At 35.7% G+C, this 27,636-nt stretch overlaps 1 protein-coding gene across 20 annotated transcripts in view; it reads right to left on the bottom strand.

Annotated features, from left to right (window-relative positions):
- Positions 1-27,636, bottom strand: part of Robo2 (roundabout guidance receptor 2) — a 1,359,396-nt gene that overhangs the window by 50,389 nt on the left and 1,281,371 nt on the right. For all 20 annotated transcript variants that reach the window (XM_045147698.1, XM_045147700.1, XM_045147702.1 and 17 more), the window contains 4 exons: positions 26,280-26,511; positions 23,527-23,651; positions 20,930-21,101; positions 14,118-14,300 (listed from right to left, as the gene is read on the bottom strand). In XM_045147698.1, coding sequence (XP_045003633.1) covers positions 14,118-14,300; positions 20,930-21,101; positions 23,527-23,651; positions 26,280-26,511 — 712 coding nt within the window. The remainder of the gene's footprint in view (positions 1-14,117; positions 14,301-20,929; positions 21,102-23,526; positions 23,652-26,279; positions 26,512-27,636) is intronic.

Genomic DNA, 27,636 nt, shown 5'->3' with positions numbered 1-27,636 from the left:
CATTGAGAATACATAAATTTGTTCCACCTCAGAATTTGCTTCTCAAGAGATGTGAGTAGCTATAGTTTGGATCTTCTTTATTCCCACCAAAACTTAGTGTTACTGATGGAGAAATGCACAGAAAAATAAAATAAGACAATTGAATTTAGAAGCACCAAAACTGGCCAATGGAAAATTCTTCATAAATATAGGGTTTAAACCTTATCAACAATTAAGGTTGAGGGCTGGAGAAATGGCTTAGCAGTTAAAGCACACTTGCTTGTGAAGGCTAAAGACTAGGTTTGACCCCCCAGAACCCATGTAATCCAGATGCACATGGTGCTGCATGCATCTGGAATTCATTTACAGTGGATGGAGGCCCTGCAATCTCTTTTTTGCACCCAATCTCTTTCACTATCTCTGCCTATTTCTCCCTCTCACCATCTGTCTCTTTCTCACTCAAGTAAAATAAACAACTAAAATATTTTGTAAAAATTAAGGTTGATATATAGATATGTTCTAATAAAAGACTTATGGTATGCTTCATGTTTACCAACCAAGAACTACATTTGTAAGCAAAGAAATCTAGCTTCAATGCACTTCATATACTGCATTCTTCACACATTTATTTTTTGTCTGAATCCCAATCATCATTAAAAGTTTTTTCAAAAGGTCCTATATAGGTAGTATATAGTCAAATTGGTTTTATTCTATAGTATTTTACTTATTTGAGGGAAAGAATGTCATAACAAAATAATTAAAAAACTATTTTGAGGTAGTTACCATTTCAAAGAAATACTAGCCTTGACACTGAAATAAATCCAAGAATGGTAGGGAGGGAAGGTGGTATAGGTACTGTCACAATTCTTAAAATCACAGTGCAGTGAATTCACTTTAGTAGAGACACATTTGGAACAACTGACTCCAGGTCAGATCTGATAGCTTCCCAAATTAAATAATTTTAAGGAGTTTAAGGAGCAACCTATAAGAAGTTTCTAACTGAAAGTGGATGAATAGTACTAAGGTTTCCAAAAAAACTCATAGATATCACATTCCAAAATGTTTTGTAAATGCATGAAAACTTAATGTATTTCAGTTTTTATGAAGTATATAATATAAAGAGATTTTCAATGTTTATGTCATACACAAAGTACCTCTTATATTACTAGACAAAATTTATCCTCATCTTATGCCTGATGGAACTGGAGGAGAGAGAAAATATAATTCCAGGATAAATTGACCTTTTGAGGTAGAAAGCTTTCAGAGTGCCTATCTGTAGGAAGTCACATTTTTCTTTGCCAAATGGAAACTTTAATGTTGCATCAAACCTCCTTCCCTTTTCTGATAAGCTATTTCTCAAATATGAATGTAGATGAATCCTCTTTTTCCCTTTAACAAGCATTAACTCAGCCTATATACGCAGAATATAAAAATTCCATCAGAACACTTAGCTGAGTTTGGATAGCTTTGTCAAATAATATCTATTTCATGAGAAGTTTAGAAACTTATACATGAAGTATTTATCATATTGTAACTCACTTACTTATGTTGTTTATATGTACTGAGTTTTATAACATGTTATGTTTTTCAAATTTTTTATTTATTTTTATTTATTTGAGAAAGTCAGACAGAGAGAGAAAGAGGCAGAGATATAGAGAAGAAGAATGGGTGCACCAGGGCTTCCAGCCACTGCAAATGAACTCCAGACACGTGCACACTTTTGCATTGGGCTAACGTGGGTCCTGGGGAAATCGAGCCTTGAACTGGGGTCCTTAGGCTTCACAGGCAAGAGCTTAACTGATAAGCCATCTCTCTAGCCCCATATTATGTTTTTAAATAAAACTCATATACTGTAACTTACTATAAAGCAAGAATGCATTGACAATCATTAAAATTTGATGCATTCAGTAGAAAAATATATACAATATAGCTTTGAAAAGAGACAGATAGACTTCATAAATGATTATGAAAGTCATATATAATCTGTTGCATATTTAACTTTAAATGACATGAATTTCACTATATTCTCTTTTCTACCAAAATGATTATAAATATCATTAAATGTTTACTTTGCATTCAAATAATGACAATAATTTCTTTATTTTCTTTTCAAATCTTTCAGGCATTTCTACATATAGCTAAAAACCCCACATGATATGGCAAAGGGGATTATTAGTATTCAATGAACAAAATGAATAATACTCCATGCAGTTCCCTAGTCTGGGTTCCCTGCACCAGAACATGTGCGTGTGGGCATGGCAGCATGGAGTGAGTAGGCCAGACTCCCACTTTCCAAATACTCCCAGATTGCTCATCCAGGTACCCTGCGCAGGAGGTTGTGCAGGCAGGTACAGTGAGGAGTAGGCTAGATCCCTGTTTCCTAGCTCATCCCAGTTTCCTGGTCCTGGTCGTCCAATTGTGCCTTGCTTAGGGAAGCCTGGTCCCTGTGCAATCTGTGGAATCAGGCCTTTTGCTCTGGTATCCTGAATAGCCACTGGGTACCAACATCCCTGTTCAGCTGAGTCAGATGGTGCATGGGCCAAAGGACAAAAACTTGCTTCCTCATCAATAAAATAAAGAGTCTCCCTAAAATGGGTAGACAACAATGCAAAAAGGCCAATAAAAGTCAGAAAACTGAGAGATTTCCACCAAGCATGCCTAGTTCCACAATGGAGGTCTCCAAATATTGAGAAATCAACAGAAATTCATTCCCAAAATGAAAACACAACAACCAAGAGTCCCTCATCAAAAGAATCACTGAAATGGAAGGAAAGCATGAAAGAACCCACAATTGTATCAATGAAATTGAACAGAATAATCTCCTAGAGTGTTCAGCTTTTGACAGTAGGCTTAACTTGATTGAAGAAAATGTCTAGAACCCTCAAAAAAGATATGAATAAAATAAAGGTGAGTCAAGAAATGGAAGATTTCAACAACTAGCTGCATAAACTTAATGAAGACTTGATCAAATGCAAGAATGAATTCCTGGAAGCATCAAGAAATTCAGCACTCAAACTACAATTGTATCTCAAAAAAGAGGTGGAAATGATACAAGATAACATAATAAAAAACAAAAATCAACTAGAAATTATTGAAACCTCTCTAGAACCACTCACCAACAGAGTTACTCATGTGGAAGACAGAAACTCTTTCCTGCAAGACAAAGACAGAAGCAATTGATTGGGCAGCCAAAATCTTTGATAAGTTCAAGAAATCAAGAGAATGGAATATGAATGAACTGTGGGATACCCTATAATTACCAAACATCCAGGACATGGGTATACCACAAGTAGAGGAAATCCAGGCCAGGAGCAGAGAAAATATAATCAACAAAATTATTGAAGAAAATTTTCTGAATCTCTCAAAAGAGAGGCCCATCAAGATACAAGAAGCCCACAGAACACCAAACAGACAGGACAAAGAAGAAACTCTCCAAGGCACTTCATAGTTAAAACTATTAACAATGAAAACAAAGAAGAGAGTATTAAAAGCAGCAAGAGAGAAACAACTCACAACATACAAAGGCAATTCCATCAAAATTACATCAGATTTCTCAATGGAAACCCTGAAAGCCAGAGGGCCTGGAATGGAACACTTCAAAATCTAAAAAAAAAAAAAAAAATCTATGGCTTCTACCCAAAGCTACTCTACCAGCAAAAGTATCCCTCATAATAGACAGTGACAGAAAAACTTTCCATGAAAAAATGACATCTCTATGATTATGTAAGCACAAAGCCAAACCAAGAATGCTTGTGGGAATGCTCCACACGGAACATTCAAAAAACCAATTTCAAAAGCCACTAAGAAACTGATCACAATAACCAAAAATAGACCAGGTTCAACATAGTACAAAGCACAAGAAAGCACCAAGTCCCCAAAAACAACTCATCATGGCAGTAATTAATTCAAACCTCAGAGTAATAACCATAAATAATAATGGTCTTGACTCAGCCATCAAAAGACACAAGTGATCAGGGTGCATCAAAAAACTGGACCCTTTTATCTGTTGTCTTCAAGAAATCCACCTCACCACTAAAGGTAGACACCTCCTCAGGGCAAAAGAATGTAAAATGATATTCCAAGCACATGGAAATAATAAAAAAGGTGTTGCTATAATAATATGTGATAAAAACATATTTCAAATGAAAAGTAATCAAAAAAGACAAAGAAGGCCACTTCTCCTCATCCAGGGAATGATACAACATTGAGAATCACAATCATAAATCATAAATATATATGCACCAAACACAGGTGCATAATAGTTTATAAAGCAAAATCTACTTGACAATAAAACAGAAAAAAAATGCCAACATCATCATAGTCAGAGACTTCAGTACTACAATATTACCAATAAGCAGATATTCCAAGCAGAAAATCAAGACGAAACAATAGAGATCAACAGCATCGTAGATCAACTAGACCTAACGGAATTTACAGAACTTTTCACCCAACCTCTACAGAATATGTATTCTTCTTAGCAGCCTACAGAACCTTCTCCAAAATTGACCATATATTAGGCCACAAAACATTCCTCCATAACTTCAGGAAAATTGAGGTAACTTCCTGAATCATGTCAGAACACAATGCTTTAAAGCCAGAAATTAACAACAGGAGACTAAATAACACACTTTTCAACAATAAGTGGATCATGGAAGAAATAAAAAAATAAAAAAAGTAAAATTCCTAGAATTTAATGATAATGAAAACACAACCTACCAAACTTATGTTACACAATGAAGGCAGTTCTAAAGGGAAAATTCATAACCCTAAATGCCTTCATTACAAAGACAGAGAGATCACAAATCAATAACCTGACTGTCTGCCTAAAGGCACTGGAAAAACAGGAAGTATCCAACCCAAAGAGCTCAAGACAGAAAGGAATAATCAAGATTAGAGCAGAAATTACTGAAGTAGAAACTAAGAAAACAATTTTAAAAAATTAATAAAACTTCTTTGAAAAAATAGACAACCTTGAAAATCCCCTGACATATTTGATCAAGAAAAAATAAAAAAGAGAGAGAGAAGTCTCAAATTAACAAAATCAGAAATGAAAAAGGAGAGATCACAACAGACATCAACGAAATTGAAAGAGTCATCAGGGCATACTTCCAAAACCTCTACTGTGCAAAATTAGATAATCTGGAAAAAATGGATGGATTCCTAGACAGATACCTCCTACCAAAACTAAATGCAGAGCAGATTCATCTCCTAAACAAACCTATCACATCCATGGAGACTGAAAAGGTAATCAAAAACCTCCCCCAAAAGTCCAGGACTGGATGTCTTCTCATCCAAATTTTATCAAACCTTCATTGAAGAACTGAAGAAATTTTTCACAAACTGTTTCATGTAATTGAAGACCTGGGAATACTCCACAACTCGTTTTATAACATACAAAACCAGATGGAGATGCAACAAGAAAAGAAAACTATAGGCCTATATTCCTGATGAGCTTAGATGCAAAGATCCTGAACAAAATCCTTGCAAACCGAACTCAACAACACATCCAAAGCATGGCCCACCTTGATCAACTAAGCTTCCTCCCAGGGATGCAGGGATGGTTCAACAAATGAAAATTGATCACCATTACACACCACATAAATAAACTTAATCATAAGAACCACACAATCATCTCATTTGATGCACAGAAGGCCTTTGAAAAAAATACAACACTACTTCATGATCCAAATGCTGTAAAGAATAGGCATGGATGGTTTATGTCTCAACACAATGAAAGCTATATATAATGCCCCAAAACCCCAAGTAGTACTTAATGGGGAAAACTCAAGGACTTTCTACTGAGATCATGAACATGACAGGAATGTTAAATCTCACTATTGCTCTTCAACATAGTACTAGAAGTACTAGCCCAAGCAATAAGAATGGAGAAAAAATAAAAAATAAAAGGGATTCAAATTGAAAAGGAAGAAGTCAAGTTAGCCCTATTTGCAGATGACACAATCCTATAAATAAGTGACTCAAAAGTCTCGATCTCAAAACTTCTAAAGGTGAAAAATTTCTTCAGAAAAGTGGAAAGATATAAAATCAATGCACAGAAATCAGTAGCATTTCTATATGCAAAGGATAAATATACAGAGAAGGAAAACAGTGAGGCTGTCACATTTTCAATAGCAACAACAACAACAACAAATACCTTGGAATAACACTAACCAATGGACCTATAAAATGAAAACATACAAAAATCTCAAGAAAGAAATGGAGGAGGACTTGAGAAGATGGAAAGACCTCCCATGTACCAGGATAGGTAGAATTAATATTATGACAATGACTATTCTATCAAAAGCAATATACAGATTTAATGCAATATCAATAAAAAATATCACCATCATTCTTCAGAGAGATTGAAAATGATTTTAAAATTCATATGGAATGATAGAAGGCCTCAGATATACAAACATATCCTCAGCAAGTAAAATAAATAAATAAATAAATGGAAAGAAAGAAAGAAGAAAAATAACAACCTCTGGTGGAATCACCACTGAAAATCTAAAGCTTATTACATAGTCACAGTGACAAACAGAGCATGGTAGTGGAATAAAAACAGAAATATAGACCAATGTAACAGAACTGAAGATCCAAACTTAGGTCAAATACTACAGCTACTTGATCTTTGACAAAGGTGCCAATAATGTAGACTGGAGAAAAGACAGCATCTTCAACAAATGGTGTAGACACATTGGATGATCATATGTAGAAACATGAAATTAGACCCCTCATTTCTCCATACACAAAAATCAAGTCCAAATGGATTAAAGACCTCAATATAAGACCTGAAATACTTAGACTACTAGAAGAAAAATTAGGAGGCACTCTTCACAAGATAGGACTGGAGAAAGACTTCCTAAACAAAACCCAATAGCCTAGGAAGTTAAACAAGCTCTCAACCAATGGCATCTCATGAAGCTAAACATCTTTTGCACAGAAAAACATACCATAAGTAGAGCTAATATATTACCCAGTGAATGTGAGAAAATCTTTGCCATCTATACCACTTATGGAAGTAATATCTGAAATCTACAAAGAACTCAAAAAACTAAACTTTAGAAAAAATCAAACATCCCATTCTAAAAGTGTGGCAGAGAATTGAATAGGGAGTTCTCAGAGGAAGAATTGGAAGAATTACAAATGGCTAACACACACTTAAAAAAAATGTTCAATATCCCTAACCATTAGGGAAATGCAAATTAAAACAACTATGAGATTCCATCTTACCCCAGTAAGAATAGCAAACATTAAGAAATCAAATGTTGGCAAGGATGTGGATAAATAGGAACACTCACTGTTGGTGAGAATATAAGAATATAATATGGTACAACCACTATGGAAATCAGTATGGAGACTCCTGAAAATGAAAAATATAGAGTTACCAACAACCCATATTATTCCCTTGCTGGACATTTACCCTAAAAGCTTCACACCTCAGTTCAGAGATAGTTGCTCAACCATGTTTATAGCTGATCAAATAACTGAGAACTGGAATCAACCCAGATGCCCATCATTGCATGAATGAATAACCAGGATGTGGTATATTTATGTGATGGAATGATACTCAGAAGTAAGAAAAAAAATGGCACACTAACATTTGTAGAAAAGTGGTCGACTTGGAACAGATCATTCTAAGTGAACTCACACAAGCACTGAAAGACAATCATCACATGATCTCACTCATCTGCAGTTCCTAACCTGGATCAACCAGTTGCTGACATACCTAAGAAGTCTCTTGAGGCAGTGACAATAGGGAGGGTAGGGTTTAGGGGAAGGGGAAGCATGGGGTCACAAAATAGAACCCAAATTAAACTAGTACCATAGAATCCTATATCCTGGCAATTATACTAAAAAGTTGAACCCTCAAGAGGACCTTAGGGGGAGTACCTGAATCAAAGGTCCCAGGAGAGGGTGAAATAAAACTTAAGTTTAAAGAACTTTAAATTTCTTCTGTTTGTCTTTTTTTTCTGTCTTTTTCTTTTTCCTTGGTGCTGGCCTATAATTCCCTATATCAGCATGTTATTAACATCCACAATGAGCTGTTGATCAGAGAGATCTACAAGGTCTCCCAAAACAAACAAGACAGACTTCTGTCAGAGCCCTTGATTACCCACCAGAGATTAATGGTAAGACCCTACTGCTGAAGACAACATACTCCTGTTGGCACTGACCATGGAGAGACCTGGCTGGAATCCAGAAGAAAACAGGCAGTTTGCCCATCTAGTGCTAGAAGGTGATACATGAGCTACCAGGGGTAAATGGCCAACATCTATCTGAGCAATACAAAGTTTAAGCTACTCAAGCAACCTGATGTGATGCTCACACAAGTGCAATAGTTGCACACAGCCATGGTGGGTAACCAACTACACTTGGATTGGCTAACAGATCTGCTCAGTGGAAAACAAACCATATCTGGAACTTGTAAACACGTCAGAATCATATCCAGATAATGATTTTGCTTTCCAATGTCAAGTTCCCACTAATCATGGGCTATAAGAGGATCTACATCCTTTAAATTATCTCTAAATTAATAATGGTTATCCCATTAACTGGTGCTGACTTCAGTCTCCCTTGGAGATTCTGCTTTTCATGTGGAAGCAAAACCTGAGGAGTTAAACAACCCAGTGCACTTCACCCTGGTCTCAGTTGAAACCACAGAGGAATTGGGGAAATGAGCAAGAGTGCTCCTTTCTCAGTGAACCTGATATCAGTACAAGAGTGAAGGAGGTAAGACACTGAGGACACTGAATACCTACCAAACCAGAGGTCCAGAGGCTCCTAGGTGCCCATCAATAAAATAGACTTGAATACACCCAACATGGTTTGGAGAATTTTGCAGAAGAGGGGGAGCAAAGATTGTTAGAGTCACTAGTTGGGACATTATGCACAGAGGCATTGCCTCTCTCCCATAACTGACTGCTATCCCTACAATGCATAACCCATAATCCCCATGGGGTTGACCTGCATCCCTAATGAGGAAGGCCTCTTTGGAAAAGGGGCAGGGATGAGGGAAAGGATGGTACCATGTGTTGTTTACTACTAAGTATGACCATATCTAATAAAAATAATTCTTGGGCTGGAGAGATGGCTTAGCGGTTAAGCGCTTGCCTGTGAAGCCTAAGGACCACGGTTCGAGGCTCGGTTCCCCAGGTCCCACGTTAGCCAGATGCACAAGGGGGCGCACACGTCTGGAGTTCGGTTGCAGTGGCTGGAAGCCCTGGCGCGCCCATTCTCTCTCTCTCCCTCTACCTGTCTTTCTCTCTCTGTCTGTCGCTCTCAAATAAATAAATAAATAAAAATATTTAAAAAAAATAATAATTCTTTCCTTCTTTCTTCCTTCCTTTCTTCCTTGTTTGCTTTTCTTCCTTTCTTCTTTTCTTCCTTCCTTCCTTCCTTCCTCCCTCCCTCCCTCCCTCCCTCCCTCCCTCCCTCTTTCTTTCTTTCTTTCTTTCTTTCTTTCTTTCTTTCTTTCTTTCTTTCTTTCATTCTTTCTTTCTTTCTTCTTTCTTTCCTTTTTTGAGACCAGATCTCATTGTAGCCCAAGCTAATCTGGAACTCACAACTCATGCCTTCCCTCCACATGTTTTAGGATTATAGGCATGAGTTTCAGCACCTGGATAACATGCCAATCTATAAAAGTATACATTATTTCATGTAGGATATGTGACATAGAGACATTTTGTATTCCTGCTGCAGATTTACTTCATATGTGCAAAGTGCTGTAAGCAAATCTGTAGTGTGTGTTTATTTCTGAAGAATTTAAATAAAGGCAAAAATTTGCAAAATAAGATGGAAAGCTAATGTGCAATGTTAGCTTCTAACACACAAAGAAACAGAACATGTTTATGTCATATTCTCTTCAAAGATTATTTATATTTCTAGTTTTATATCTGAGTCTGGATATTTTCTTATTAAGATTTATGGCCTAGCCATAAGTACAACTACTCTGATATCTAAAGGAAACTCTCAATAATGAGTATTTTCTTAAATTTTTATTTATTTATTTATTTGGGAGCGACAGACACAGAGAGAAAGACAAATAGAGGGAGAGAGAGAGAATGGGCGCGCCAGGGCTTCCAGCCTCTGCAAACGAGCTCCAGATGCGTGCGCCCCCTTGTGCATCTGGCTAACGTGGGACCTGGGGAATCGAGCCTCGAACTGGGGTCCTTAGGCTTCACAGGCAAGTGCTTAACCGCTAAGCCATCTCTCCAGCCCATCAATAATGAGTATTTTTTTAACCCCATTCAAAGTTTTCAAATTCAATTTAAAATAACAGTAAGATAAGAGTGGACAATAGTAACATTCAGTGTGTTATGTTTGCCTATGGAATGAGTATAACATGTCCTGCTCAAATTTAGGATCTAACCTTGCAACACCTTTCTATGGCTCCCTGTGGTAGTGTGAATGTAACAGTGTAAATGTATGGCTCCAAAGACTCTGGTGCTCTACTAAAATTAACCTTGTAACTTAAGTCTCCAGTTGCTGGGTGAGGTCACGGAAGGTGGGAAAGGGTAGAACCTGGAGTTCACCCCTGAGGTGTGTTTTGGGGTGGATCTTGATTCCAGCCCAAAGATGTGGGGAGAGCAGTTAGAGTTCTGGTTGTTCAGGTTCTGTGTTGATGGCTGTTGTGATATATCTCTGCTTGACTCTGAACAGGAGTCAGTTTCCTCCAACATTGATGGTGTTCTCCTTGACTCTACTATAATTTGTGTCTGGTTAGATGTCCATCCCAGCATGTGGAACTGACTACAATCCTCACAGTAACTAATAGCTTTCCTCTTTCATCTTTATCAGTTAAGAAGAGATTTGGAACAAAGCTGTAAGGAAAAAAAAAGGTACTGGTTTAACCAAATTTAACCTGCTATAGAATCCAATTTATGTTTGGTATAGCTTTATTAAGAGACCATGTCTCCTAACATACACATTATATCAAGTATTTAATTATACTTATGAATTTGAGTTTGAAAAAGATGAAGTATATATGCTATGCTATGATTGTTTTAAACTGAATGTGAAATGTTCCTCATAGCTGGTGAGAACTTGGAAACAGAGCACTTGGAAGGTAAGTCCCTACTTGATATAGATTAGTCCACTGGGTGTTCACAGGCAGATTATTTAGGCTTTCCTCTTTCCTGTTGATGTAGAGATGTGACTCAGTTTCTCTGCTTGAGATTTTGGTATGTTTTTCCCTGCCATGATGAAACTTACCCTGGAGAATATAAACTGAAATAAACTCTCTCCTGTTATAAGCTATTTTTGTTCAGGTGTTTTGTCCTGGCTGTCAATGACAAGTTAACTGCTATAATAATATAAATATTTATTTCAGGATTGACTAATTATTAAAAATATTATGACTACTATCCTGGGCCAACCTTAGAGGCTATACAGACATAGACATGAGGCTGTATAGATATTGCCATGAAGGGAAAGAATAGAAATGTTAGACTCTCCATCTCATGATTAAAGTCACATGGCTTTGATTTTATTGGGCATAGTTTTCATACCTCTAAAATTATTAAATTCTAACAGAATTTTTTAATGAGAACCAAACTATAAACTGAACCAGTAAGAATCAAGTATTTTCTCTATAAAGTTTATAAAACATATAAAAATTCAGATAAAATGGTTCTTTATTAACTCTGTGCTTTTTACATGGGTCATTAGCACATTTGTGGGAAATCAGAACTCTAAGCAAATGAAGACATATTCATCACTATTCATTTCTGCCGAAAATCCCTTATTCTCAGAGATGTATAAAGACAGGGCTGTGAAATTTTTTAAAGGTGTAGAATATGTTATTTCAGAAGAAAATGTAATGGAAACTATCACAGATATGCAATGCTAGTTCCCCGGGGTCTGGCAAATTTTTCATTTGCTTCACATCTAAAAAGAGAGAACAGAGGTTGCTAGAGGCAAATTATTAGGTGAAGGAAACTCCATTCTGAATGTCATCCATCTATCAATTAAGTATAAAAGTTTTGAAAGGGTTTTCTCTGGCTTGGCCTTCTTCCAAAATATTTGAAGGACAAAGACCATTCTGAGTTAGCACTTCTCCTAGAAGATGGACATCAATCAAAATAAGAAATGATAATAGGAAACGTATTCTTCTCTTAGAGCTCCACAACCAACAGATACTTGCAAATTAAATGCATACATTTTACAAAGAGCTTCTCTAGGAAAATAAATGAATAAAAGTATGTCTGATATAACTGTAGTGAAAATGAAAGCCTACCAACTATGAGAGCTGTTTTATTTATCAAGAGTGAGTGATTAAAGAAGGAGAGAAATTAACAAAGTATTATTTCAAGTGTGGATATATTAAAAGTTTTTAAGGAAGTAACTTGCATAATTTATTTTCTATTTTTATCACTAAAGTCAAATGAAGGCATGAACAGCAAATTGTCCTTGAATTAAAAAAGGTCTACCTCGTGTGTGATATTATTTATGTGAGTGTGATATAGGGAAGACCTAAAACACAGTGATGGATGAAGCAGATGAGGAGATGGGCGATACCCACATAGGTGACAGTAGAGGCCTGGACTACAAATCGCATCTGAAAACTATTAATATTCAACACTTTGACACTCAGCAGTTATTCTAGACCACCCCTTTCTGGGAAGAATGTCTAACTCATGCAGTAATTTGACAGTTGCATGACAAAAGCAGAGGAATCAGTCAGGCAGTGACCACTGAGAAGAGACAATGGGAGAAAAATGGTATGTCCTAAAGCATGGAAGTGCCTCCTCGTATTGGACAATGTAATCAATTCTCCAGTTCTAATAAGCAACCAATAAATTATATCTCATAACATATAGACAGAAGGCTCAATGTTATAATCAAATTATCATACTTAATCCTTCCAGATAACAAGCAAGACAATGAACTATGCGCTGTTATTTACATTTTGAACTATTTAAACATTATAGTCCACCTTTCATTTCTAAGGCTTGGTAAGAAGCATAAGAGTCTTTAAATCTGGTGTAAATAGAGTGTTTTTTTTCACATATTAGAAATATAAGACTGATCAACAGTGTCTCAAAAACATTTAAAGCATTAACAAGGTAATATTAAAATTATTCCCATAAAAATTTTTAAAAGTGTAAAGTATTGTTTGTTTCTTTTTAGTGTTGTTGCTAATTTATTGAAATGAATTGCAATTTAAATTGTGATTGAACATAATTTCAGTGCTGAATACATTCTTTTAATCACTGACTTATAGTGTTATCCATTCTCCCTCTGTCTCTCCCTCCCTCTACTTCCACCTCCTCCTCCTTTTTCTCTTCTCCCTCTCCTACCCTCAACCCATAATATCTTTCTCTTTTGCAAATATTTTGAAGGCACAATATCTGACATTCTTGCAAGGTTTACTTGGATTATCAGAAATTAAACATTTTCCCAAATAAATAGATGACATTAGGTCTTTTTTTCTTCCCTGTAGCTATTTCTCCTTCACTCTATTCCTTTTGCTTCCTTTTATTCCTTTATTAAAAAAAAAACAAAAACTGCTACTTGTTCACATTGAAATAAATCCCTCCACTCAAGTGAAGAGTAAGTCATTTAATTCATGACTCATCAGTTTTAATAACTGGTGTTTTTTTGTTGTTGTTATTGTTTTGCCTGCTTCCATTTTCTATCTGGGTCATTTCCCAGTGTCATCTACACTGTGACATACTAAAAGTTATAGTCCTAATCATTCCTTTACTCCTAAAGTATTTCAGTAATTATTTTATCTAAATGTACTTGTCAAAGGATATCTTCATATTGTGTAGTCTCTCTTCCCACCGCCATCTCTCATTTCTCTCTCTCTTCTCTCTCTCTCTCTGGTGTGTGTGGGTGCATGAGTGTGATTTTGAAGGATTAGTTAAAGAAAGAAAAAAAAAAACAGTTGAACATTTTATCACTGTGTACTCCTGCTACACTTCACTAGAGATACATGCAGAAAGATTGCCTATGGTCATAAAATGATATGGTCAACAGCTTGCACTGAAGCATGTTGCTTATAATTGCATTCTGCAGAGCAGGTTCATAAAACAAGCCAAAATCATTCATTTGTTATTCTGTTCCATTTCTTCCTCTCCTGTCATTACATTCCAAAAGATAAGAGGTTTTTAGGGCTGAAAATATTCTCTTACCAGCATAATTGCTCAGGCCCTTTCTCTTCTTTCTTCTCCAGTACAGCCAGATGCTAAAGCCCATGAGAATTACCCAGCAGGCACCTCCAATGCCAGCTATGAAGGCCGGTTGCTTCACAACATCAGTGATTTGTTCCGTTATGCTATTGTTGTTTTCAGTAATCACAACCTCATTACGTCCCCCTATGGAAGAAATGACATAGGTTGGCAAGCCCTAAGACTTTTAAAATTAATTTTAAGTTGTCTATAAAACAAATGTTTGATTCTGAACTGAGATTATTCTGCATGTGTTTATGTTTAGAAGATATAGGTGACCTCTTGTTGAGCGTGGTGACACATGCCTTTAATCCCAGCATTTGGGAGGCTGAGGAAAGAGGATCATTGTATGTTCCAGGCAGGCCTGAGATTATAAAGTGAATTCCAGGTCAGCCTCGGCTAAGTGCACAAGACTCTACCTGATTACAAACAAAAACAAAAAAGAAAAAGAAAAGAGAAAGGAAGAAACGAAAACATTGATTTTTATAAGCAATTAAAAATCTCTATTCATATTTTAAATAGGCTGTGAACACTTGGAATTATAATATGAATAACAAAGACTTAAGAGGCTTATTCTACTGACTAAACCATTTCAATACTCAGAATTAAGTGTTTTCCAATGTCATCTTCATGTCTTGTTAGTACCTAACCAAAGACTCCCAAAAGTTACGTCAAGTAAAATATGAATGGTACAATCTGGTATAAAAGATATGGGTAAGATTTTAATTATGCGAGGCTGTATTCATATTACACTAAGTTAATGGCACATTTTGTCAGGATTCATTGTGGTGATATTTATAAAAAGCTAATAGAAACACATATTTTACATCAAGTTATGGCTTATGCAATGTTTAGGGTTATTTTAAGGCTTTTCAGCTAAATCCACATATAGGTTTGGTGAAAATTTTAGATTTGACTGTGTAATAAGCCACAGAGACTCAATCTGTTAATCCTTGCTTCCAGGGCATAGCCTACATTTTCAGACCCCCTTGTCATTGAGTGCAATAAGACTAAATGTTAGCAGTAGTCTATAGACACCAGTCATGCGCATGATGTCCAGTTCTAACCAAGAACACTTCTAGGACAACACTCTCTTTCCTCCTGTGTTGAAAACAAATAAGTGTTGGAGGGTACTAAGTATCAAATGACAGCACTGTTATCTGGAAGAACCCACACTCCCAGAATGACTGTGGAAAATAATACTCATTGACCATCATTCTGACCTGTATTTGACTGCATGATTAAAAGAAACAATTTTTTTGATAAGCAAGTAAAAAGTGAAGACTATGTCTAACATCTGCCAGCATTCCTTATATATACTCAAATTTTATTCCTGAAAGCACTTTTGTACTATTTCAGTTTAAAAACAAAATTTATCGATACATATTGTTGTGCTCGATACACATATACCCTTAGTAATTATGCATGTGGACATAAAAATGCTGTATTTAAATTGCTTTTAAAATATCTGGTAACTTTCTTGATTATTAGTAGCTATTAAGATAAAATAACTATCTGAACAGAGGAAGAGTAAAATTGCTTTTAATTTTTGTTGTCAACAAACTATTATATTCAGTATGGTGCAATATGTACATAAGTTAGAGAGTACTGCTATTTTCATTCTGCCAGTGTTTTTGAAACAACGTTGTCAGTTGGAGTAATGAGAGCATAGACCAAATTGTGTGACCTGTAATACCCCATTGTTCTTGCAGACAAAAAGTATAATGAAATGGAATGTCTCCCTCCCACTGGAGAGTAATGAAGAACAAAACTAATTTGTTGGAATAAAAATTAATTAGACACATCAGATTCAATTGTGCCTATTACTTTGAAAGTTTTAAGCTGTCCTAAAGATGATCAACTATATAATGTAAGTATGAAAATAATGAATTATTACAAAATAACTCAATACCTTATTTATTAAGGAAGATTTTAGAAAACTTTAAGTGAATATACATTTGGTATATGACATATGGTATTTGACAGTTACCTATGTGAATATATTTGCTTGTATATTTACATCTATAATTGAATAACACAAAATTAAAGGCAGTTTTGTTACAGCCACTTTCTTGAAGATAACTATAACAAAAATAATAACAATTATCAAACAACCTAAGCTTGTGTAAAGCTGTATATTACATTTTTACTATATTTAATTAATGGTCTCTTTGTAGAACTTTTTGGAATGAAGACTGAAAGAATATAGATGAAAGTTTACATAGTTTGGTATAGGGAAAAATTAATATTATGATCCATAACTTATATCAAATGCCAAAAGATAACTTAATTAAAGAAAAAAAGAAAAAAAAAAAAGAAAGGCTTTGAGTCACTTCCATTGCAGTTCCCAGTACTGAATAGACAACAGAGGAGGCATAAGTTGAAACAGGACAGGAGATAAGTGATCACTACATCAGTATTCAGCTAAAAAGTAGCAATTGTGGAGATAGTGCTATCAGACATGATGTGAAGGCTGATATGGGGGGAATAATTAAAGAAACAATTAGGAGGTGTCTCAGTACAACAGTAGGTATTAAAAAGAAATAACTCTCTGGAGAACATAGTGTTTTCTGGGTCAAACTGGACTTATATATGCATGTGTCCTCATTTCAAATACTACATTTCTATTTTTTTTAAATTTCTAATGACCTGAATATGGAATGAGAATGTTACTTAAAGCAATGCTTCAATTCATCGCAAAATACTTGAATGATAAACTACAAAAATAAAATGTAAAGTGTTCACAATTCATTTGGAAACTCATTGTTTTGAAGACAATATAAGTCAAACATTTGAAATAATCTAAATTAATTCTATTATTTTAGTCAACAATTTTTTTAGTTTATAACTATGATTGTCATAACATGAGCTTAAAGTGTACACATTCAGATTCTCACTTGTGGCCCAGAGCAGGACATCTCCAAAATATTGTGGAACAAATAGATAATCATTAAGAAAAAAGAAAAATATAAATGTTCTTTGTCTTACACAATATATTGCTTACAAAAAGTAATGAAAGAATAAGTCAAGAAAGGAGAACACAGTTATTTGGTCATCTTATCTGTGAATAAGAATAATAACAGTCAGTCAATCCATGTCACAATTATGCTATAGCCTCATAAAGAAAACTGTTTACTTATCTAGGGGTTTTCTAGAAAGTATGCCTTTTAAAGGTGTTTCATATGTAAAATTTTTGTTAGGTTTTGTTTTGTCATTGAGACAGGGTCTCTTTATATATCTCTGGTCATCCTTGAACTTACTATTGAGTCCGGGCTGGCCTCAAACTCACAGGCATCCTATGTCAGCCTTCCTACTACAGGGATTATAAACTCCAGGTACAAGTATGCAACTATACATCAGGCTTCATATGTAGCTTTCAAAATGAAAAAAAAATGACTTAATTCTACGTATAAATAAAATATGTGTATTTATGTGCAAGCCTATCTGTGTGTTTGCTACACACATACACACATATCCATATATATGTAATATATATCCATATATATCAAATGCCAAAAGATAACTTAATTAAAGAAAAAAAAAAGAAAAAAAGAAAGGCTTTGAGTCACTTCCATTGCAGTTCCCAGTGGCAGTTATTTGCATGTTTCCTTCATCATTTTAAAAAATATTTTATTTTTTTATTTATTTACTTAAGTAATAGAAAGAGAGAGAGAGAGAGAGAGAGAGAGAGAGAGAGAGAATAGTTGCACCAGTGCCTCCAGCTATTACACATGAACTCCAGACACATGTGCCACCTTGTGCATCAGGCTTACATGGGTTCTGGGGAATCAAACCTGGGTCCTTTGGCTGTCTACACAAGTGCCTTAACCACTAAGCCATCTCTCTCTCTCTCTCTCTCTCTCTCTCTCTCTCTCTCTCTCTCTCTCTCTACATATATGTGTGTGTGTGTGTGTGTGTGTGTGTGTGTGTGTGTGTGTGTGTATAAATGTATAACTCATATATAGCTATATATGAAGCCACATATAATTAAATCATTTTGGATGTACCTGTATTTCTTTCATATTCCAATTCATTTTAGAAAAATCTCAGAAGGGCAAGTTTTTAGGTTTCCCTCAGGTTAAGGAATTAATTCAGTCTGAACAACTAATTAAGAAAGGAAAGGCAATTTGGGGGAAAAGGTAATATTGTAACTTTTTATCTTCAGTGCTTTTAATATATAAAGCAAAGAAAACTTGGGTAATCTAAAAAAAATAACATTATGGATAAATGTAAAAATCTCGTGATGTGCTGCAATAGACCCAATAAAAAAGAAGTATATTGCTGAACATTGGCAATATACCATCCATATATCATTTCATAAATAAAAAGATCAAAGGAATGGCTTTTCTGTACTCTGGAAAAATATCTTGAAATATGTATACTCTAAGAAAAGTATTGTGCTTTGTTTTTAAGTTATAGGCAATGTCAAGGCAATGAGAGTAAGAACTGAAGGAGAAAACTGGTACTTTATAACCTTGTGCATCAGGCTTACATAGGTTCTGGGGAATCAAACCTGGGTCCTTTGGGTGTCTACACAAGCACCTTAACCACTAAGCCATTTCTCCAGCCCAGATGATCACGTGTCTGGAGTTCATGTGCTGTGGCTGGAGGCACTGGTGCAATCTCTCTCTCTCTTCCTATTACTTAACTAAATAAATAAAAAAATTAAAATATATATTTTTTTTCAATGATGAAGGAAAAATGCAAATAACTGCCACTAAAATCCTAGGGTGAACACTGAACTCTGCATGCAGTAGGGAGATTGCCGGATTTGATGGAAAGCAACAGCTACAAGGTTGAAAGAGAGGTTATCCACATTAGAGAATCTTGTTCTTGATATTTAAATTCATGCACGTGAGCAGGACAACATAAACATAGTGCTTAGTGGGCCTTTCATTGAAACTTCATGATGGTCTTGCCTTAGAAGGAATATCAAACTGAGATTTTAAAAGAAAAATTAAAATATTTTATTTACTTATTAGGGGGAGAGAGAGAAGGCGAGAGGAAGAAGGAGAGGGAGAGGAAGAATGAGCACTCCAGGGCCTTCAGCCATTGCAAACAAATGCCAGACACCTTGTACATTTGCTTATGTGGGTCTTGTGGAATGGAACCTCCTGGGTCCTTTGTCTTTCCAGGCAAGTGCCTTGACCACTAAGCCATCTCTCCAGCCCCAAATTAGATTTTTAAAGAATAAAAACAGTTAAAGCGTAAAGAGTATTATACTGATATACTGGAAAAAAATAAATGAGAGGCAGAAAACCATGACAAATTAAAGGTAAGAATCTAGTGATATACCCGCTGGGGAAAAAAGCCACCATTCTTCAACAGATCAAAACATTTTATAAGATGTCATAAGCAAGTTAAGTATATATTAACACATTATCACATGAGAACAAATAAACAATCAAGATCTGGGGAGATGGCTTAGTGAACAATGTGCCTGCTGCAAAGGCATGAGCTCTCAGTGTAGATACCAGGAACCCACATAAAATCTAAAAGGAATGGTAACACATGATCTTTAGCTCAGTATGCTGGCTTGCTGGTTAGCTTGTATAGGTGAATTCATGAGCTCTTTGATCATTTATAGACCCCCATTTCAAGAAACTAAGGACGGTAGTAATATGTGATGCTGATGTCTAACCACCAAATGCACACATACACGTGCAAATGTGCAGGCACACACACATATATATAGACACATGCAAATACAATAACCACATGCAAAAAATAAACAAGCAAATAATAACAACAAGCTAGAAGAGTCTGACTCCAAGACCAGCAACACTAAATGCTGGTGACAATGTAGAGGAATGAAAAATTCTATACTGTTTGGAGTTTTAATTTCAGTTTGAAAATTGTTTGCCTCCTTCAAATAAAGTATGAAATCTTTATACTCAGAAATTCCACTTCTAGGTATTTCTCCAAAGAAACAATATGCTACTGGAAAGGCTTACACAAGAATGTGCATTATCTCCAGCAAAAAACAGATAAGTTAAGTAGCACGTGATTATATAGTTGAATCAACAGTAAACTTCATGAACTGTGAAATGTATACAAAGATATATTTAAAACATTAACTTTCATGAAATAAATATCAATTTGGATGATTCTAGTTTTATGCATTTAAAGAATAGAAAACATCACTAATGATGATGGGGAACAGTGTTATGCAAGGATGCTGGTACATTTGATATGAATTTCTTCCGTAGATAGGGTATTTGAATCACAACTTTCTTTTAGCTCGTTTTCGGTTATTTTTCAAGTTTTTGGAATTGCTAAATTTTTCTGATTCATAGCGTGTGTAATCTTTGAGACACAATGTATTCTCTCCAGCAACTCTCTCATTTTTCCTGTGTGTCTATTGCATCAAAACTATGAATGTGCTGATTGGTTAAAAATAACTTTCAGCCAGGCGTGGTGGTGCACGCCTTTAATCCCAGCTCTCAGGAGGCAGAGATAGGAGGATCACTGTGAGTTCGAGGCCACCCTGAGACTACATAGTGAATTCCAAGTCAGCCTGAGCTACAGTGAGACCCTACCTCGAAATACCAAAAACAAGAATAAATAAATAAATACAACTTTCAAACCACAGTTTAGTATGTAAACTCAGTGAGTATGGTCAAGCAATAATTCAATGAATTTTGTAGGAATTCAAGTCAGTTAACCCACTTACCTATACATGCTGTGTGCTAGTTAGGATATAGATTCATAAACAAAATCTACTTAGCTGCCCACTGGCAGACTGTAAAGTTTAGACTGCATCACGTGATACTCACCAATTACTATTGGTTGTGGTTCACTTTTCACTCCAACTCCTGCACTGGTGCTTGCTGCTACCTCTACCCGATACTGAATTCCTGGGAACAAGCCACCTATGATTACAGACCGAATTGATGCATCCACAGTTTTGTTGATATGGAATCGTGTTTCATTTCCCAGACACCAGATCTACAAAAATGGAAAGTAAAAACAAGTAAGATGAATATTAATTTCTGGTAACTAAGCTATTATAATTGAAAAATTATCTGTGACCTTTCAATTATGAAGCCTTAATAATTTGTAAATGACAGCTTATCACTGTAGTTTATATCAATGTGCTTATATGTGCACTAGAGGGAGAGTATTGTGACAAGCTAAAACTAAGCCACATTCATTTACTTGGCACTACCATCACTGCATGCTCAGGATGAGTCATTTAGAAGGCACAATAAGGAGACTGGAGAGATGGCTTAGCAGTTAGGCATTTGCCTCTGAACCATAAGAACCTAGGTTAAACTCCCTAGATCCCATGTAAGCCAGATGCACAAGGTGGTGCACGCTTCCGAAGTTTGTTTGCAGTGGCTACAGGCCCTTCTCTCTGTATCTGCCTCTCTCTCTCTCAAATGAGTAAATAAAATCTTTTTAAAAAGTAGTCCCAATGACTACTTTAGCCCATCTTGAAAATGATCCATGTTTGTAAACAGTATTTATATAATATTTTGATATGGATTAAAATATATAATTTTCTCTACCAAAGTTATCAATATTTAATTTATACAAAATCTTCTATATACATGGTGATCACAAGTAATAATATCCAAAGTGTATATTTCACATCTAAGTAATCTGTATTTCATTTAAGAATATATTAACAAGAAGTACTTAACAAAATTAATTGACCTAAGTTGTAGATATTGACTAAAATGAAAATAAGTCAATATTTAAATTGATACTAATAAATCATAATATTGAAACACACACACGTATCAAAACTGATGTTAAAGTAGCTAAGCTTTAACTTCAAGTAGAATTCAAAATTTAGGGCATTTGTCCTTGAGGATACAGGAATCTGGTACTGTAAAATGCTTATATAAATTCCCCTGTTTACCCATATATGCTTTCATATTATCTAAGTTTTACATACATGCATATGTATGAATATACAAGAAATATTTCAGGAACTGGTAAGCTCCTGAAATTTTTTAATAAAATAATTCCTATGAATCATGTTTCTTTAGTCATAGATGATATCTGAGTTCATATAATGGAAGTGTATATAATTTTTCTCTAAATAGATGCTTCACTATGAAAACATGACACACAATGAATGATATATTATAAAATTATCAATATTTTATCTAATCATTAGAATAGCCTTGGATGATATAAAAGCAAATTCATAGCTCATTCACATACATATACAGCACAATGGTGAAATATTTATGATTCCAGCATATCATAAACTATAAAAAAAAGAATTTGTATAGTTATAATAATAAATGTATCTTATGTATGTTTGTTTACAAATATTATATGATTTTTTTAAAATTGCATTTATTGCCTCCATTTTTGTCAGCATGTTGACTCTTAGTTTTATAGAATTCTATTTAAAATGATTATTTTTAAATTTACTTTTAAAAATAAAATTCAATTTGCAACATTTTGAAACATCAACCACCCCAACTTCATATACATCTATGAATTTCTGAAGTAAGCTGGAGTATCTATCTAATTTATTGTTTTTGCTATAATGCATTTTTTGTTTTCTAACAAAATTTCTTTTTTGAATGACTTTTTAAATTTTATTTATTTATTTGAGAGAGAGAGAATGGGCATGCTAGGGCCTTCAGCCACTGCAAACAAACTCCAGACACATGCGACACTTTGTGCATCTGGTTTACGTGAGTCCTGGGGAATTGAACCTGTGTCCTTTGTCTTTGTAGGCAAGTGCCTTGACCACTGAACAATCTCTCCAGCCTTCAAAATTACTTAGAATCAGACAATCATAGAATTTTCTAAAGTATAATGAGGTTTTGCCACATGTAATATCTCATCACATAGCTATTAAGCGAATGGACACGTTTTGTGCCTTAACATTAAGGATGATGATAAAATAACAGATATAGTTTCTTAACAGCGTCAATTCACCATCCACCCCACCCCCCAAGGGAATATTTTCCAAAACCTCAGTAAATAGAAAGACGTACATAGAGTAGAATTTGTTGCTGATGTGGTCTATCCCCTTCCTACTCCTTCCTTCATTGAATTTCAGTATCTTTCCCAGATAATAATGCTGGTATTTGGGATGAGCCATTCCTTACAGTTTCAGACCATACTTAAGTTTCAGGAAAAACAAAAAACAAAAAAAAAAAAAAAAACACAACTGCTGAACCAAACTACTCTACTTTTCACCTGTAATTTTCCAACTGAACCTTGTATGTCTGTGACCTTGGTGTTAAATTCCATGTTATATTCCTTTTCCAATGATACAGCTATTTTATGCTCAAGCTGCTCAAGAGAGCCTTTCAGGTTATGTCTTGTCCCTAAGGTACCATGATTTCCCCTGAGAACTTATCTGAGAAGGACGGAGGGTGTCTTTGTCAATTCAACCTACCTTGTATTCCTGAATGATTCCATTCTGGTGATCAGGAGGGGGAGGGTCCCAGGAAACACTAATGCTCGTGCTGTTGTGGCTTCCCACTGTCAGCACAGTGACAGACTGGGGAGGGGCACTCGGGGCTGCAGAGGAAGTAATTCAGACACAAGGAAACCCTAAGTCTGGGTGTGTATGCTTAGTGAATATGAATACAAAGACGAAATCTAGAAGATTCTATCTTCCAGTTCTCCTGAATATACATGCAATATCAAGCGACACTGTTGAAAAAACAACTTGAAATTTAGGGCATAATTCGCAGTGAATTTAGCACAAAGGGTAACATATACTCAATAACAAATTTACCAGCTTACATTCTAAAAAAGCATTATTACTATTATTATTATTATTTTTTTTTTTTTTCCGTGTGGTCAGCATTGAGCTGTGTCACTTTTTACTCTTTTTTTGTTTTGTTTTTCCAGGTAGAGACTTGCGCTAGCTAGTCCAGGCTGACCTGGAATTCAATGGTAGCCTCAAGGTGGCCTTGTACTCACAGGATCCTCCTTCCTGCTTCCAGAGGAGTGCTAGGATTAAAGGCACGAGCCACCATATCTAGATCACCTTTCACTCTTAAAACTAGTCTCAAAAAGTGGAAATAATTGCGATATACTTTACAGATGAGAGAGCAGGGTACAGTGCAAGACATTTACTGCAGTTAGATGGTAAGCTTGAATTGAAACCCTGGCATGTCTGACTCTAGACTTTAACAGGCTATGTTTCTGGAGGATAGAAAAACCACTGGTTCTAATCAAAACAGCTTCTCAAGAGGATTTATACCCGAATCATAGTTGTCTCTTTGAGCTGATGTTTACTAAATACCAATAGTAACTCACCTATATGTCATTCCAGCAAAGCAAAGCAAAAATAACTGACTATGTAAAAACAACCCATAATTTAAGATTCAAAGCATGTTATATTTTATGTGGATGAAGAAGGGATTCAACTGATAAAAATGAAAACAGGTTCATGTTGAGTCGCATGTGAAATGGGCATATTTGATTTTGTACAATAATTCTCTTCCTTTGCAGTTACTATCAACGCCTGACAGTTCTGCTCCAGACTACAGTCTGATCAAATGTATCTGGCCACTCATCTACCAGCCTTGCAGTTATTAAGCACACTGCACTTAAAAAATATGGCACTTTAGCAACGGGCTTTTCACTTCTGTTGCTGCTAGCTTGATGAAAACACCATGGCTGTTCCCTCTAACAGGTCAGTTATTCCAGCGCTCAGCTTCTCGTTTATGGCTGTGAAAGGACCCAAATCGCTGCTCATTGTTCTGTTTCCAGGCATAGCCCGGCTGAGTCCATTTGTTACCTTCAGAAGGCAACAGAAATGAGATGAGTTATATAGGTTTAGAGGAAAGGATTGTTTTACAGGAAGGCTGCACACAAAATGCAAAAGTCAAATTTGGATTAGATTTTATGTGTCATCTTCCCTTTCCACTTTGGTGGCAGCATTTATTAAAAGCATCATATGTTGGTGAAGGTAAAGGAACTACTTAAAGAAATCTACATGTGGGCTGGGGAGATAGCTTAGTGGTTAAGGGCACTTGTTTCCAAAGCCTGATGGCCCAGGGTTTGATTTCCCCAGTACCCACGTAAAGCTTAATGCACAAAGTGGCACATGGATCTGGAGTTTGTCTGCAGAGACAGGAAGCCCTGGCATAATATACTCACTCTCTCTACCTGCCTGTTTCTTTCTCTGTGTACTAAATAATAAATAAATAAATAAATAAATAAATAAATAAATAAATAAAATATTTGGGGACTGAAGAGATGGCTTAGCCATTAAGGCACTTGCTCCAAGCCTATGGACAGCTTACAACTCCCCAGTATTCACATAATGCCAGATGTAAAGGTGGAGCATGTATCTGGAGTTCCGCTGCAGTGGCTGGGGCCTTGGTATGCCCATTGTCTCTCTTTCTACCTGCTTCTTCCTCTCGATCTCACTTCCAAATAAATAAAATAAAAAGTTTAAAAAAATTAAAAGAAAGGTGGGAGAGATGGCTTGGTAGTTAAGGCACTTGCTGGCAAAGCCAAAGGACCCCAGTTTGAATCCCCAATAAAGCCTTTGTTTGCAGTGACTAGAAACCCTGATGTGTCCACTCTCTCTCTGCCTCTCTATCTCTCTCTCTCTCTCTGAAATAAATAAATGAATAAAATATTTTTTAAAAAAAGACTAATAAAAAATCAACACAAATTTCATGCCATCCATACATTAATCTTTTAATGTATCTTAGAGAAGGGTGTGTAAAGGAATGCTCCAAATGTGAGGGAGGTGAATGGCATATGCTAAGAAGGAAACTATTGCAAACATGAAAATAGTGCTCCAAATTAGAAAGTATGGACCATATTGGCATTACCCACACACAAAAACGACCAGTAAATCTCAGCCTTGGTTACATCCTCAAATAGTGATCACTATGAATCATCTGTGTTCTTGAATTTCCTATTGTCTGTCCTTAAATGAATCCAACTGACATAGGTCCACACTAAAATATTTCAAAATTTCATGATCAAATTTAAGTGCTATGAAACATGAAGTCTGGGACAAATGTTTAAGAAAAGACCAAAATCAGACATTTAAGGAAATTTTTTAGCCCTTTGATAGACTTTATGGCATTCTCAGAATATAAAATAAGCTACAACTATTAGAATAAATGATGTAATCATGGTGTGAATTTGGTTTATGTTAGAACTGTGCATACTGACCTTCTTCGGTAGTACGAACCGTTTTGGATTCACTATCCATTCCTTGGAACTCATTAAAATATGGCCGTACTTTAATTTCATAGGTCATCCCCTTTTTCAGATTGACTAAAACAGCACTTCGCTCTGTTGGCACTTTGGCATCTAAATTCTGCCAGGAAGTTGAAGCTTGCAGGCCTGAAGTCTGACGGTACATCACTCGGTAGCCTTGAATAAACTGGGGCTGGCGATCCACCTGGTAAACAGAGCATAAAGCATTTGAAGAAGGGCAGTGCATAAGACAGAACTGCAAAAGAATGCCCAATGCACTTTTACACCTGTCTTTACGTGGGTACTGGGGAGTTAAATCCAGGTCATTAGGCTTTGCAGGTAAGTGCCTTAACCATCGAGCCAGCTCTCTGGCCCGCAAAATGTATTTTTAAGTTCTTCTTAATAGGTGCCAAGGATTCTGCTAAACTTCTGGGATCAGAATGGACAATAAATCTTGAGTGCTTGCCCTCATCGTGCTGATAGGTCAGGTGAGAGGCGAGCAGTATCTAGTAATCTCTTAAATAACTATCCAGTTACAATCAAGAGAGGTAAGTACAAGCAAATATTGTGAATGAGATGCACTAAAGTAAAGAGCCTCAAAGAGAGATGAAGCTGACTGAGTCTGGGGGGAACAGATAATCTCACAAAAGTCAAAAGCTTTGTGATCTGAATGAAGAGTTGGGATTCTCCAGGGGAGGAAGCAAGGGGCCATGATGCATATCTCCAGGAGAGAAACCTTAGTGGAGGTAAAGGTGTGAAGTGAGACCATCTGTTTTAAATGCATGGGGAAACTCTTTCCTACTACCAATATGAAATAAAAAGTGTATTATTTTAGTAGCTTCTAAATACATTTATAGTCCCACACCACACTTTTGACAACCTCTTGTCTCTTGCTTTATTAAAAATGCAGTAGATATTTTAATATCTGAGATTCTGTGTTTGAAAACTAATGTCAAACAGAACTTTTAAAAGTGTTTTGCAGGCTGTAGATATGGCTTAGCAGTTAAGGCATTTGCCTGCCAAGCCAAAGGATCCCGGTTTGATTCCTCAGGACCCACATAAGCCAGATGCACAAGGGGGTGCATGCATTTGGAGTTTGTTTGCAGTGGTTAGAGGCCCTGATGCTCCCATTCTCTCCCTCCCTCCCCCCCCCCTCAAATAAATAAAGAAAATATACTTAAAAAAATAAAAGTGCTTTGCTCTCACTTTTTAGTAACTACACAAAAGTTCAAGATGAATAAAATGAAGCATGTTCTATTTATATACATCTTTAAAAAGCATTTTTATTTATTTATTTGACAGCAGTGAGAGATAGAGAGAAGAGTCAGAG

Source organism: Jaculus jaculus, chromosome 4 (genome assembly GCF_020740685.1).
Source record: "Jaculus jaculus isolate mJacJac1 chromosome 4, mJacJac1.mat.Y.cur, whole genome shotgun sequence".
Taxonomy (NCBI): domain Eukaryota; kingdom Metazoa; phylum Chordata; class Mammalia; order Rodentia; family Dipodidae; genus Jaculus; species Jaculus jaculus.
This window is presented reverse-complemented; position numbering and strand designations above follow the sequence as displayed.